The 14,580-nt window shown below is 39.2% G+C and overlaps 2 protein-coding genes across 2 annotated transcripts; both read left to right on the top strand.

Annotated features, from left to right (window-relative positions):
* The first annotated feature begins 133 nt into the window (after positions 1–133).
* On the top strand, positions 134–3,386 carry LOC128467590 (uncharacterized). The gene is made up of 5 exons (XM_053449261.1): positions 134–275; positions 758–951; positions 1,530–1,667; positions 2,378–2,516; positions 3,096–3,386. Exons 1-5 carry the CDS (start codon positions 153–155, stop codon positions 3,384–3,386), a joined length of 885 nt encoding a protein of 294 aa, XP_053305236.1. The 5' UTR covers positions 134–152.
* Positions 3,387–3,651: 265 nt separating this feature from the next.
* LOC128467924 (uncharacterized) lies at positions 3,652–14,320 on the top strand. Its single transcript, XM_053449666.1, has 17 exons — positions 3,652–3,740; positions 4,295–4,436; positions 4,932–5,093; positions 5,174–5,226; positions 5,442–5,515; positions 6,311–6,507; positions 6,740–6,877; positions 7,068–7,206; positions 7,893–8,616; positions 9,018–9,159; positions 10,141–10,296; positions 10,380–10,432; positions 11,054–11,229; positions 11,741–12,135; positions 12,371–12,467; positions 13,195–13,393; positions 14,117–14,320. Exons 1-17 carry the CDS (start codon positions 3,665–3,667, stop codon positions 14,266–14,268), a joined length of 3,075 nt encoding a protein of 1,024 aa, XP_053305641.1. The 5' UTR covers positions 3,652–3,664; the 3' UTR covers positions 14,269–14,320.
* The last annotated feature ends 260 nt before the right edge of the window (positions 14,321–14,580 follow it).

Here is a 14,580-nt window from a genome sequence, read left to right as displayed (position 1 = left end):
CTAAAACTGCCTAAATCCGACAGCGATGTATGTAATCTGTTTACTTTACGACGTGACATTTTCCCAACTCAAAGGTGAACTTCCTTGGGCGCTGGGTATAAAAGCTCGCGCGTCTTGACACTTGGATCAGTTGAGGGGACAATGTACTAAATATGGCTTCCTACCACGTTTTAATCCTGTGTTTTTGTGTTTTCACAGCGGCGTCTGGGTCCCACATGCAAGGAGGACTTATGACGTTCAGAGCCAGAGAGAGAAATTATGATGGAACTTTTGTGGTAAGATCAAAGCCATAAAGTCGGAGGTGATTGGAGTCTTCAGGGGTTTGCCCCTGAGTCCCGAGGTCTTCATCCCAATCTCGGGTCTCAGGGGGCAGATTCCTAGGAGCCAACAAACTGGAGCGGACTCCTTCTTCTACACGTCTTTGATAATATCTGGTGCTTTGGCCACCAGTATGTAATGATTGCTCTCCATGAAAGCCAATATGGAACTCATTTGGTAACACATTGGGCCACGCACTACATAGAACCTTCACGATGGGCTATTAAAGTGTTAATATCTCACGGATCTCCTCTAGAAGGTTCCCATGTATGATAATCTCCCACCATCTCCTCATTCTAATAAAGAATATATTACACATACAGAAAGTACTCAGCCCTTATTAGACGAGTTTAGGCTAATTAGTATATAAATAATATAATAATACATTTGGCGCTTTGTAAATACATTAATGACCGTAGAACGTTATCTTTTCTTTTAGGTGGAATTCAAGTATAAAGCAGCGTTTATAGATCGCTACGGCTATGAGTTTTACTGGTATTGCTCTGGTTGGGATTGTGGATATGATGTATACAGATGGCATGGCGCTGTGCCCACGAGTGTCTCCAACGCCTGGTACCAGACGGAAGGTTACATTATCCGACATTTACACAACGACAAACCGTTCCAACTTACGTAAGTCGGTGAAATGTTTATTAAGCAGATAAATTTGAGGGTCATTTGTAAACCTGTTAGCCCTTTGTGGTATCTGTAAGACGCTCCTACAGGGTACTCCCGTTAACCCGTGGTTAACCTCTTAAAATTCTAATTTTTGGTGAAAAAGGTGTTTATGGTTCTTGGTGTTTGATGCCCAGGGGCATAAGTGCAGAACAGTCCCAGGGCTCTACACCCCGGTAAATGCGGATGGTTGGTTTGGACGCCAGTATCTCCATCGGGAATAAACAGTTTATCCTGAAACCAGATATTTAATTTGTGTTAGTTGATGATGATGTCATTAACCATGTTGATGATGTTTTAGGAATACATGTGTATGTATGTTAAGTGTCATGGGAGGAGAAGTAGAATTGCACCATGGCCATGTAACCACAGCTGAAGTAAGGCTGATATACTTTGTTGTCCTGTGTTTGTTTGGGAAGGGTAGGAGCTCCCTCGGTCAAGACTATTTGGCCAAATTAGGGACAGTTGGATACTATGATCATGTGATTTATAGATTAAAGGTCACATTAACCTTTTTTATTATTATTTTTCTCCAGAGAAAGCAGCTGTTGTTGGGTGTATAATAGCGTTGGTGCTTCTGGATGGAATCTTGTAACGGGGGTGGATTTGGGAACCAGATCTGATACTTTCAAACCAAACAACTCACCAGTGACCAACATAATACCCGTCATCAGGTACTGGGCTGCATTTTCTTGGTCTATATAGATATATGCAATATGTTTCTAGTCCACGAAATCTACATTAGAAGAAACCATTGCGTTTTGAACATTTTCAAGTGGCTTAATTCACGACCTGAACACAGCATTTCTGATGCTTCTCGAGATATTATTGTGATTTTTATGACTGTAGAACCCTGCGATACCCTCATACCCAGCAAACATTCTGAGCTCCTAGAAAAGAGGGGCATCAGGGCAGAAAAGGTAGATAAAGGGTATTTAGGTACTAAGGGGGGGGACACATATCCAAAAATATAATGAGAAGAAACAGTTAAATGCTTTTCTACAAGGGTTAATGGATCAGGGAGCTCAAATAAATCACTACATCCTATGGCCGGTAAAAAGAGCAAAGTCAATGAATTAGGGAAGAGTTTGTGGCAGAAAAAGTGTCAAAACCAAATAAGCAATACATGAAACATAACATTTTTAAGACAAATCGTAAAACTAATTAAGGTTAAGCAAGATTTGGGGGATTTCATAGAAATTCTAGGAATATGCTGTAGGTATGGCTTATGAGCTGCGTCTTGTCCGCGGGAAACTTTTTACCCGGAGCACAGGAGTTACACGAAGATAATTGTAGAAAAGCGGGAAAAATCCTTTTTTGTTGTCCAAAAAAAAATATACAATTTATATATTGCATCCTATCATGAACGTGTTTTATATTTGAGGGTCCCTAATAATTGCCAAAGCTACATCAATCTATTGGCATTTGATCCGGATGGTGACATTGTGAGGTGCAGATATGGCCAATATTGGGCCGGCGAATGCTCCAACTGTAACCAGCCCCCGAAAATCTACTTAGATGAAGTAAGTGATCTCTACATGATCATAAATAAATCATAAATATATAGATCATAAAAAATCTATGGATATAAACCATAAATATATGATTAAATATAATATTAAAGGGGTTTATTATCATGCACAATAATTAAATACTATGTTATTATTATTATTGCTATTTAAATAAATGCTATTTATTATGAATTCAATCACTATTAAAAATTACTTTTTTTTGTGTGTGTGTGGAGAAAAAAATATTTTTTATAAATTTGCCTTTTTTTCTGCTCTCCTGTATATCAAAAATAGAAAATGTATTTATTAATCTCCCCGAGAACATTATTGAGCAAACCATATTTATATATAAAAGAGGGTTTGCACAATTTTTACCATAAGTGTTTCAGTACTAAAATATACATCGCTTGCCATACTGATGGTCACTTCCCGGCGCCGTCTTTGTCAGTAGACGCGGTGGTAGTATCCAAACGCACTGGTGGTCCTCACTTCCGAAGCTATAAAGCCAAAAAGCGAGGCAGGTGCCACTAATACCTCCAACCGTATAGTAAACTATACCACTAAGTATAAAATCTTTCCTTTTATCTTTAGGCCCGCTGCTCTCTCTCCATTCCCAGTGCGATGCCCACGGGCACTTACGTTCTTGAGCTGGTTTTGGAGGATTTTCCACGCAATAACATATACCTCAGATACAACGACGGGTCCATTGCTTACAAATACAGACCATATAACAGCAAAAGTGGAGAGGTACCCAAGAACTCTCGCTGGAATTACTGGGACTCCACCCCAAGCTCATATACAGACGTATCTTCTCAAGCATTCCCCACCACGCAGACTTCTACGCAGACCTCTACGTTGAGTGAAACAGGTATTTGGAGATGAGCGCCGGACGGAATCCAGTTCCAATGGGGTTTTACAGAATTTAATGGTAGATAAGATCTTTTCGGGTCTTCTAATTGGCCCATTAGCTATGAAAAGACTGTGTAGATGTGTCTACGTTCCAAAAAGTCTTTAACATCACAACAGTATTCCACCATTTATTTTATCCACCCTCTATCTTCACGGTCTGACTTAGTCCGTATGTTTCTGTCTCTCTTATTTCGTTGAATCTCATCAAGACCAATACAAATTGTATCTCTGTAGATGTAACGAGTGCTTTTATGGAGACAACCTCAGAACCTTCAATGACTCCCATGAACGGTCTGAGTAAAATACCTTTACAGTTTATAGTGGAAGGTAAGTACCCCATAAGTCTCAATAGATAAACCAGGACCTTTCTATGACCACTGTCAGCAGATACACGCTACCATAATGGACCCTAGAGCTTTTATCGCACACAACTGTGTGTGTTTTCTTTATCAAACAATAGAATTATTTAGGCGATAGAGAATATAAACGTTAATCTCGTATGATCTAAGATCAGTGGCAGCCTGTGGCAACTCCAGCATTTTCTGATACATTTCCTGGCTTGAATTTCTCTTCCGTTTCCTTCTGAACCCTTACAAAGGCTGTCTAAACCAATCAGCATCAATCAGCACTTTAATGGGAAAGAGATAACATACCACAGGCGTAATAATAATAATAATTCATATCAAGAACAGGAAGTATACCATAAAGTGGGTAATAAATACAAATACCTTGCTTATTATACTTATATATATACACCGTTACATATTGTCTCCAGTGCCTTGTATATAAAAAAAAACCTTACATTATGAATAGATTATTTATTATCATTATGTATTAATTCAGTGGTATTTATAAGTCATTTAAATGCAATTTGCTTTTAGTCACTAGTGGATTATCGTCCTGTGGATATGGATTATACAGACCACAGTTCATCTATCCAACTCCTTCTCATGGTGAAATATTGAACGCCACGGCAGGTTCAGAATTCCAACTACATATATCAGCGCAGGCATCGTACACCAGGTACAGAAATATCTTAAAATAATATGAGATGTAACATGGTGTTTACTGTGGTAAGAGAAAAAGGTTCTTCCAATTACCAAAATTGAACTTTCATTGGATCCAGTGTTTTGGTCTAATCCAGAGGGTCCTGATCAGAACAACATTTATTTGGGGGTACCTGCGCCTCTTCTTTTTATGAAATACTGTGTATTGTTCTCAGTGGAATAATTTATCCTTCATTTAACGATGGTCGATAAAACCAGATTCCTAAATTGGCCATTCTGCCTGTTTAGGGTCGACATGCACCTGCAGAGCTAAGGGGATTCTATGCCAAGGTAGCATTGTTAAAGACTCCAACTATATGCCCTGTTACTTTAGGGGTTAAACTGGCAAATAAAATGAGCCGCAAATACCTAGTACAAAGTTTTTTTTGGTACTTAGTCACATTATGTCTTTGTTACATTATTATTACTACTATTACCGATAACAATAATTAATAATTATTTTGTGTTCTAGCATCACAGATTTTAAAGTTAGCGGCCCGGCCAACTTAACCAGGGGTGGGATTTTCCAAAGCGGGTCTTCATGGACAAAGGACATAGTAATCCAATGGACACCGAGTGACAGTGATATAGGGGACCACATTCCTTTCTGTTTCATAGCCGAAACTTCCCAAAGGTTAGTATCTTCCTCCTTTCCACGACACGTAACAGAGGACCTGATTGTCTAAATAACACCTCCTGTTTTCTCTTCTAAAGGTATCAGTCGGAATTAAGATGCGTCCTTGTAGCAGTTGAAAGTAGAGTTGATGGTGGGTTTTGTACATGTTTTAAAATGTATCATGGAGATATTCTTTAAAAAATACTAAAAGCCTCATTAAAGTAGACGAGGAAACAGTTTTTGTTATAAGGAACACTTATTTGATCTCTTTATAATATGATAGGACTCTTTACTTTACAATGTTTTCATTGAGTATTGACATGGTAATTCTGGATTTCATTTTGAGTTATTCTGTCTCCACTGCAGTGTCTGCCTCCCATATGCAAGGGGGTCTCATGTCTTACAGATTCAAAGGGACAAATCATAATGGAGCACTTGTGGTAAGCCAGCAGTTAACAATTAAGCATCTTGGCTATGGATACACTACTGGAAAACAAGGACATTTCTGGCTGTAACATAATTGCTAAAGGGTTTCTAACAATCAATTAGCCTCTTAAACTTGTATTAGCGAATACAACGTGCCATTGGAACAAAGGAGTGATGGGAGTGATTAAGGGCCATTGGAACACAGGAGTGATGGGAGCGATAAAGGGCCATTGGAACATAGGAGTGATGGGAGTGATAAAGGGCCATTGGAACACAAGAGTGATGGGAGCGATAAAGGGCCATTGGAACATAGGAGTGATGGGAGTGATAAAGGGCCATTGGAACACAGGAGTGATGTGAGTGATAAAGGGGCATTGGAACACAGGAGTGATGGGAGTGATAAAGGGCCCTTTATACGCCGTTGAAGATATTCCATTAAAAATCACCCGTTTCCAGCTACAATAGTCATTTACAAAATTAACAACGTCTGCACAGGATTTCTGATCCATTTCATGTTATTTTAATTTTTTAATTATAAAATGTATTTTATGGTTATTTCACAAAAGTATTTTTTAAATACACAGCCTTAAAACACAGTTGAACAATTTGATTTAAAACAATTGTATCATCAGAAAGCACCATTGATTGCCAATTGAAGGAACCGTATTCTTCCCTATGAGGATTTTATCACACAGAAACTTTTACGAAATACTGCATCCAGATGCCACTAACCCGAGCCCTGGCGGTTTATACAGTCATTTAAAACAACAGTAATAGTTACAATAATTATAATGTTTTCACTCTCTTAGGTTGACTTCAAGTACAAAGCAGCATTTGATCAGAATAATGATTATCAGTTCAGCTGGTTCTGCTCTTCTGGGGACTGCGGATCTGTTGTATATAGTAGCTATGCCCCCGTGGAAAGCAGCTCATATCCACGTCCGTGGTACCAAACAGAGGGCCATTTCATCAGGCACTTATACAACGATAAACCATTTCAGCTCAGGTAAGCTGGACTCCAGCCATGAATGTATGGTTTCAATGTTCAAATAACCTTTTCACCACCAACATTCATTGTCTGGATGTTCTCATAACTACGGTTAGCCAGAACCTGGGGCATCTGCTGGTTTTGCCCCAGGCACACATTTAATGGTTTAAGTAGGGGTTTGATGCTGTGTAATCCGTTTATATAATAAAACCGTCCTTGGCCTGGTTATAGTTGTGGTTCTTTTCTCCAGTGAAGGCGGTTGCTGCTGGGTCAATAATAAGGTTGGCGTTAGTGGATGGAATCTTCTAACAGCTGTGGATTTAGGAATCAGATCGGACACATCAACGCCCAACAACCCACCAGAGACCAATATAATACCAGTTATCAGGTAATGGCCCTCAAATTCCAAATGACATGGCGACATTGTGCGGCACAGATATGGAAATCACTTTCAGTGGAAAATGGTTGATAAATGGAAGCACCTATGTCTCTCTTGGGTAACCTAAATGGTCACACAAAAGTTCAAGCAGGGTACAAAATATCAGCACTTGAATAAGTTATGTGTATTTATCTGTTAGGGTTCCTCAGAACTGTCCAAGCTCCTTAAACTTAATGGCACATGATCCCGATGGAGACATTGTACGGTGTAGATACGGAGAACCATTGACTGGGGAGTGCAATGGCTGTAATAAACACCAATATTTCAGCTTAGACCAGGTAAGTGTATCAACCGAAATTTCCACCGCAGCCCGTTAGATTAATCCACCATGTAAAAAAAAGTCCCCACCCCTCCCCCACTCATTCCTGCAGCCCCGTTATGTCTCATTTAACTCGTCCTCTGGCTGTCTCTACTGAAACCAGGAAATATAAGCATACTTTCTGTATATAAAGTCAATGGCTTCAGCTAGCATACATGTCATTGGCTACCACTACTGCCATTGGTTTAAATGAGAGCGCTACTGAGCATGTGCAAGAAGCGTACCTATGAACACTTCCTGAATGCCTGCACTGACGTCCATCCCGTTAAATGCACTGGAGCCCATGCAATATGAACTCCAATATGCATATAATATGAAAACAGGGCTGGCGTGTACTTTTTAGATATAAGTGAATGTATTTTCACACAATTAAATAAAACTGTGGATAAGGACTTATGAACGAGCCAGAAGACATTTTATCCTGGTGGATAGCGTTGGGGTTTTTCCTCAAAGATTTGGGTTTATTAAAGAATTTATGTAATATCATATAACCTAAATGTGTTTATAATGATATGCAGTTTGAAAGTCAGAAATGTATAGTCAAGGAAGTAAAGCATACGAAGTCTTCTATAGTTTAATTCTATCACTATACAGACATCAATACTAATAGCAACAAATTCTGTGGGTTTTTTCCCCCCATTTTAGAACCGCTGTATTCTATCACTTTCCTCTACAATTTCCTTGGGCCTGTATGTGATGGAGCTGGTTTTGGAGGATTTTCCCCAAAAAGACATATACCTTAGATACAGGGATGGGACATTGAGTTACAAATACAGACCCTATGGTCGCAAGAGACGAGAGGCGGCAAATAATCCTGCAAGGTATTTTTGGTGGACTACAGATGGATATGACTTCACCGATACAACAACTTTGGAAACTTCATCTGTTCCAGATTCTTATACCACTGATGAGGTCTCTACACAGGCTATTTCAGATGTAACGACGGATTTTGTCCATGAAACTACTCTGTGGTTGACTACAGACCTTCCTATAGAAAGTTCATCACCTACAACAAGTTATCTTCACACAGAACCTGACACTTCATCACCTACAACAACTTATCCTCATACAGAACCTGACACTTCATCACCTACAACAACTTACCTTCATACAGAACCTTACACTTCATCACCTCCAACAACTTATCTTCATGCCACATCTGTTTCAATAAGTACTCCAGAGGCTTTTCCCGACACTACCCTGGATACGACTACAGAGGCTTACACAGAGCTTATAACTAAAACAGAGTCCACACCATCATGGCATATTCCTTGGACTACCCAGAGCTGGAATCCGCACACAACACATCCGACCTATGAACCAACAATGCCTTATCTTAGTAAAATTCCTCTACAGTTTATATGGGAAGGTAAGTGCGCTTATCCTCTTCGTAGATGGATTTGGGAAGGGGTCTGTGTACTTTAGCAAATCCCTTCTTATTTTACTTGTGATGAGCATAAAACAAAGCTGAAAGGTGAGCCAAATGGGGTCTGCAAAATTTATATATATATATATATATATATATATATAATTATTCTTATATGGAGGGGCTATGCTTAGAGTTGGTGATAGAAAAATATAAATATTTGGTAAACCCAAAGGTTCTAGAAAAGAGCCTCAGTGGAATTAAACGTTTCTTCCCTATCCCAATGTAATAAACCGTGACATTCTACTTCTGTTGGGTATCCTGTGCAACAATCTTGCGTTGTATTGTAGCCTATATGATGATTGCACATTAACTGACTTACATTTTATATTTCTTTATGCCAGTTACCAAGGCAGTGCCATCATGCACATACGGGGAATACAGACCGAAATTTCTCCCCCCAACCCCGGAGCAAAGCAAAAGGTTGCGGGCCAGGGCAGACACCCTCTTCCAAATTCAACTCTCAGCACAGGCTTTATACAGCAGGTATGAGGAGAAATGTCGGGACAAGAGGTCGTAACCTAAAACGAGAGGTTCGGATGTAATGTAAGGAAGGTTTACTTTACCGATGACAGATAAGAAGTGGGTGATGGCCATAAAGCTATCCAGAATCTAAGACCAGGCCAAAAACCGAAACTCTCCGTCGCTGTATTGGTCTGACCTGCCATCAAATTCTATGTTTCTATGTGTGGCTGTCGGGGTGACAATTGCTTTTTATGTGTTGCGATCAGGGGAATAAATAAAAAAATTTCAATACCCATGTAAAAATCTTTAATTCACACAAACTTTACTTACAAATTAATTTCAACCAATGTTATGCAAATTGACCATTCTTTACCCATGATCCTCCAGTGAAGATGTACAGGAAGTTGAACACCGACAAAATGTCATCCTTGCGCATTGTTTTAGCAGAGAGATCCTGTGCTACAACTATGATTATTTCGTACTTATTCAGCGCCAACAAATTTCGCAGCACTTCTTACAGTCCCTACATTCAAAAGGTCTGACAAAAATAGAACCGACAGACTAAGACGGCCCAACCATTTGGTAACGAGGGCCAAAGGGCACAAGCTTACACTCTACAGGGCTAAAGATTGTTTAGAGATGTGCAGTCTCTCAACAGAAAAATAAAACACTTTTTTATTGTTTTTTATTATAATATAAGATGTAAAGTGGGTAACAAATAGGAACAGGCATGATTTGAAAATGTTATGGCTTCTCAGTAGCCAGGTCCCGGTTTCTTTTCTCCAAAAATCCCATGTGCTAAGATTAGAGAGATTATACAGACATTAGAATTTGAAAATGTAACAATTTTAATAAAGAAACTTGACGTAATTATCATAAACATATAGCAGGAATCTCCCCAATCTGTGTATAAACGGGCAGATTATTTATTCGATCAGAATTATATTATTATTATTATTATTTCAGACCTGTTTCCATGTCATTATTTCTTTTCTATTTTAGCATAACAGATTTTAAAGTTAGCGGGCCGAGCAATATTACTAAAAGGTTTACGCAAAACAATACAAACTCCCAAGTTATGACGGTGGAATGGACCCCAAGTGCTAATGACGTTGGAACCCATGTGCCTTTCTGCTTCTTGGCAGAAACCGTTGACGGGTCAGTATGTTTTTTCCATAAAACAAGAATTGTGAACGGAACCTTTTCCTCTTTTCATATTCTGTCTTTCTTTAAAATTTTAGGTACCAATCAGAACTTAGATGCATTGTAATAATTGTCGGGCCAAAGATTTCATGTGAGTATTGTACAGCATCTAGCTTTAAGTATAACTAAGGTTTAGGCAGCCACACACGGCTCTATCTCCATGGCGATTTCATGTGTTAGAAAACGTAAAAATGATGGAGCAAAGATGGGGTTTGGGTGAGATACACCCAAAAATAGTCATTTTTTTTTTTGTGTATTTTGGGGGTTTTGCCTTATAATTATTATTATTTAATGTTTTATATAGCGCCATCATATTCCGCAGCGCTGTACAATGAGTATATAAAACTGACTTGTAAAAACAAGGGGAAATGGGCAAAAATGGGCAAAAATTTTAATGGTGGACTCTCCATATCTCACAATTACCATGAATTTCTCAATTGGGACAGTCACACCAAAACCTAGATAAATGAAAAAGGTGAGGAAACGATGGCTTCTTCTATATATATATATATCATTATTTTGGGATTTTTTCATTAAACCGTATGAGATCTGCATCGGAGGTATGAACAGAGGTTGATGGATCTACTTGTACATTATAAAACGATGAATTAGTAATGAGACCTGCGATCATTCGCTTCCAGCACCTTTTATATACCTCTCACCAAGTGGAAGCCGACTTTAATTACACATGCATTTCTTTCCATGTGATTAGTGAACTCCACGTTAATGTGCAATGAAAACACCATGACTCTGATCATCGAAAAGTCAAGAGAAAGTGGGCTTTACGAAAATCACTTGCGTCTGAACGATCCCCGATGCCTCGTCTCGTCCAATGCTTCCCACCACATTGCAAGTGTGGGATTTAACTCATGTGGGACACAAATGGAGGTAATCTGCTAGAGGCGATATCTTCATAAATGGCAGAACTAAATATTCTTCAAAAATCATCTTAATTAGAAGACCCAGGAACTTCCCAGAGCTGGCCGCAAGCAGCTCTCCCTCCACCGCTCCTAATAGGGGGAGTGACCAAGATAAAAGGGGCAGGGCTAACCACACATATGGGTGGGGATAACTACACTTAGGGGTGGGGCTAGCACCAAATCACCTTAAAGGAGGCAGGGAGCAGTTGGACCCTGGGAGTTGAATGGAGGTGGCCAGTTTAAGGCCATCGGCTGCCTAATGACGTAAAACTGGCTGTCGGCTATGCTCACATGGAACGCAGTCAGATAATGACATTCCAGTAACGTAATGGATTTGCTGGCATTCCAGCATACAGTTTGCTTTTTTGAATTAATTTATTATAATTATTTGTTATACTTTAAAGCATGATGTATGAGTATATCTTAGATACATCACCATAGATAATTGTTAAAATTGGGATATTTCTTTTTTCCCCTAGGAAACTGAAAATGACATTGTGTTCAAAAACCAAATCACTTCATTTGATAATGCGTATGATGTAATCACAAGGAAACATCAGGTGGTAATCCCATTCAACTGCTCGTTTCCGAAAAAGACCCGAGTATCTGCAGCGTTCCGAGCCGAAAAGGCGGTTTTCGAGTTTACAGAGGCAGGATTTGGCAACTTCACCTACAAATTCCAGTTTTATACCGATAATCAGTTTACAACGGTACAAACACAGTATCCGCTAGAGGTTTGGCTAAGAGACCAGTTGTACATGGAGGTAGAGGTGACATCATCTGTGCCAAATGTTCAGCTGTTTGTAGAATCCTGCAAGGCTACCCCGCACGATAATCCTAATGATCCGGTGTTTTACGGCATCATCGACAATGGGTACGTATCTCATTGGGCTCAATTATTTTAACCAAAAACAAACAACCAAGTTGTTTGTATACATAGTAAAGCTTTAACATGCTCTTCTGTACTAACGATTTAAAGGGCACCAACCCAGCTCTCCAGATAAAGTGACAGATTTAAGTGGAAATCATTGATTCTTGTTAATCATTTATACGCGTTTCCAAGTCTGTTACTAATTTTAATGGTAACTACACGATGAATCTTTCTATAGGTGCCTAAAAGATGAAACCTTAGTCATTTATCCCGGAACCCGTACAAAATCTAGGTTTGGAATGGAGGCATTTGCATTCATTGGAAACAATGAAGAGGTAAAGACCTAAAGTTCTAGGAGATTCACCATAATATATTAACATACCTCTCCGTTCTAAGTTTTTGTGGGTCTGTCCTCCAACCTTTAAGCCATCCTCTCCCAAGTACATTAGAACCCCATGCATTCAGGTGCAATCCACCACGACTATAGAGATCGTACCCCAAAGGAAAATCAGCTCAGTGCTCTAAAAACCCAAAGCCCTCTTTCTTACACCAAGATCAGCCATGCATTTGGCTGCCTAATCTCCCGCTGCCTTTATGGAGTAGCGCATGGCACATGTAGTATCTCAGAGAATACTACCTTGGAGGTCCTTTTTTTAATCCTACTCCTTAAAATTACCTTTTAAGACACTCAGGCTTCCTCTTACTATGTCATCGGTGCCGATGTGCACCAAGACTGCTGGATCCTCACCAGCCCCTCCAAATAATCTATCCACTCTGTCCGCAACATGCCGGATCCGGGCACCCGGGAGACAGCAAACCATTCGGTTGTTGCGATCAGAGCTACAGATTACCCTGTCTGTTATCTTAATTATAGAATCCCCTACCACCACCACCTGCCTGGGCTTCCCTTCCTTACTTTCAATCTAAGTCTATATTGGATTGGTTTGCTGGAAATGCCATGAGCTTTGATTCCTTGGAGATCTTACTGAAGTTGTCATGGCATACCTTCCCAAATTAGCAAAGAGATGAAAACAAAACATTTTTTTTTACATTTTTCTTGAGGTTTATGTGAGCTGTACCGTCATATTATGCAAGTTCGGGGATCCCAACACACGGTGCTCAAAGGGCTGCCTCGTCAGGTCGTCTGCAGAACCCGACGCGTATCGTCATAAGAGGTCATTAACGCCTGAGGCGTCTGAGTCACTGCAGCACTTCATTTCACAGGGTCCTTTGCGGATGAAGAGACAATCATCCAAGAAAGGTAAGGACATCAACAATAATCCGAATTCCTGTAATAAGGAGTGGTAATTCATAGAACTAGCCGACAGGTAGCCTTATAAGAATAAGGCATAGGAGCACAAATGATACAAACACCCAGGAATAAGGGCAGCTCATAAAGCTACCAGGCATGTGCCAGATATCCATTATATATATATATATATATATATATATATATATATATATATATATATATATACGTATATGTATACAGTAACATGGGCCATGTACTGTATATAACCCAAATAAATAGTACAGAAAGAAATCAGCCGGAAAAGAGAATCTACCTGAACTCACCATATATTTTTATTGAGGTTGATGCACAGGACTAGATAAATCAAGCATAGAAAAGCGGTAAAATGTGAGCTTGCACATATGTATAAATGGAATTACCAGCCCTTACACATATATCTGTTGTGGACGTGGTTCCATTAATTACTACGGACATGGTGGTTAATAAATATTGCCATCCTTGCTTTATTTTTGCAAAAAGTCCTGGCATTGGACATACCACCTTTTTTAAAAAAAAAAAAAAAAAAAAAAAAAAAGATTCTGCACCTTTTGATTTAGATTTGTGTGACATCACACCTATTTCATCATTCTTTTCTTTTGGATTAAACTTAACACTTTACTTAAATTACTCAAGCATGTTAACAGTCCGTCACATAAACCTATATAATTTATGTTCTTTTTTTCCCATCTACAGATTCCGGAGGGAGCAGCGAGCTAAATGTGAACACACTAGTTATGTCTGTTTCAGGAGTCGTTATAGTTGCACTCATTGCAGTAACAGTATACATCTCTATGAAGAAAGCCAGAATGAGCCGATACAAGAGCCTCCCGACAGAAGACTTTTAAATATCTTTACACAATAAAATAAAGAAATATAACAACAGGTTTCTGCAGCAAACCGATGTACAGTTTTATTATAAGAGCAGCACTTAAGAATACAATTATTCTCTTATGATGTAGTTCTTACATGGCCATCCCACATAAAAGCCCAGCAACACAGGGGTTTGTGAACTCATTTGTGTCAAACACTCAGTTCAAGTTAAGATAAACAGGTTGTCACTATAATAATTCTATAAATGGAACACAAAAAAGGATCCAGCTTTGGTGCATATGCAGCACAAACTGGCCTTATGCTGTGCATGCTGCCCCTTGTGGTCA

Source organism: Spea bombifrons, chromosome 10 (assembly GCF_027358695.1).
Source record: "Spea bombifrons isolate aSpeBom1 chromosome 10, aSpeBom1.2.pri, whole genome shotgun sequence".
Lineage (NCBI taxonomy): Eukaryota > Metazoa > Chordata > Amphibia > Anura > Pelobatidae > Spea > Spea bombifrons.
The sequence above is the reverse complement of the archived record's forward strand: the minus strand, read 5'-3'. Positions and strand labels throughout refer to the sequence as shown.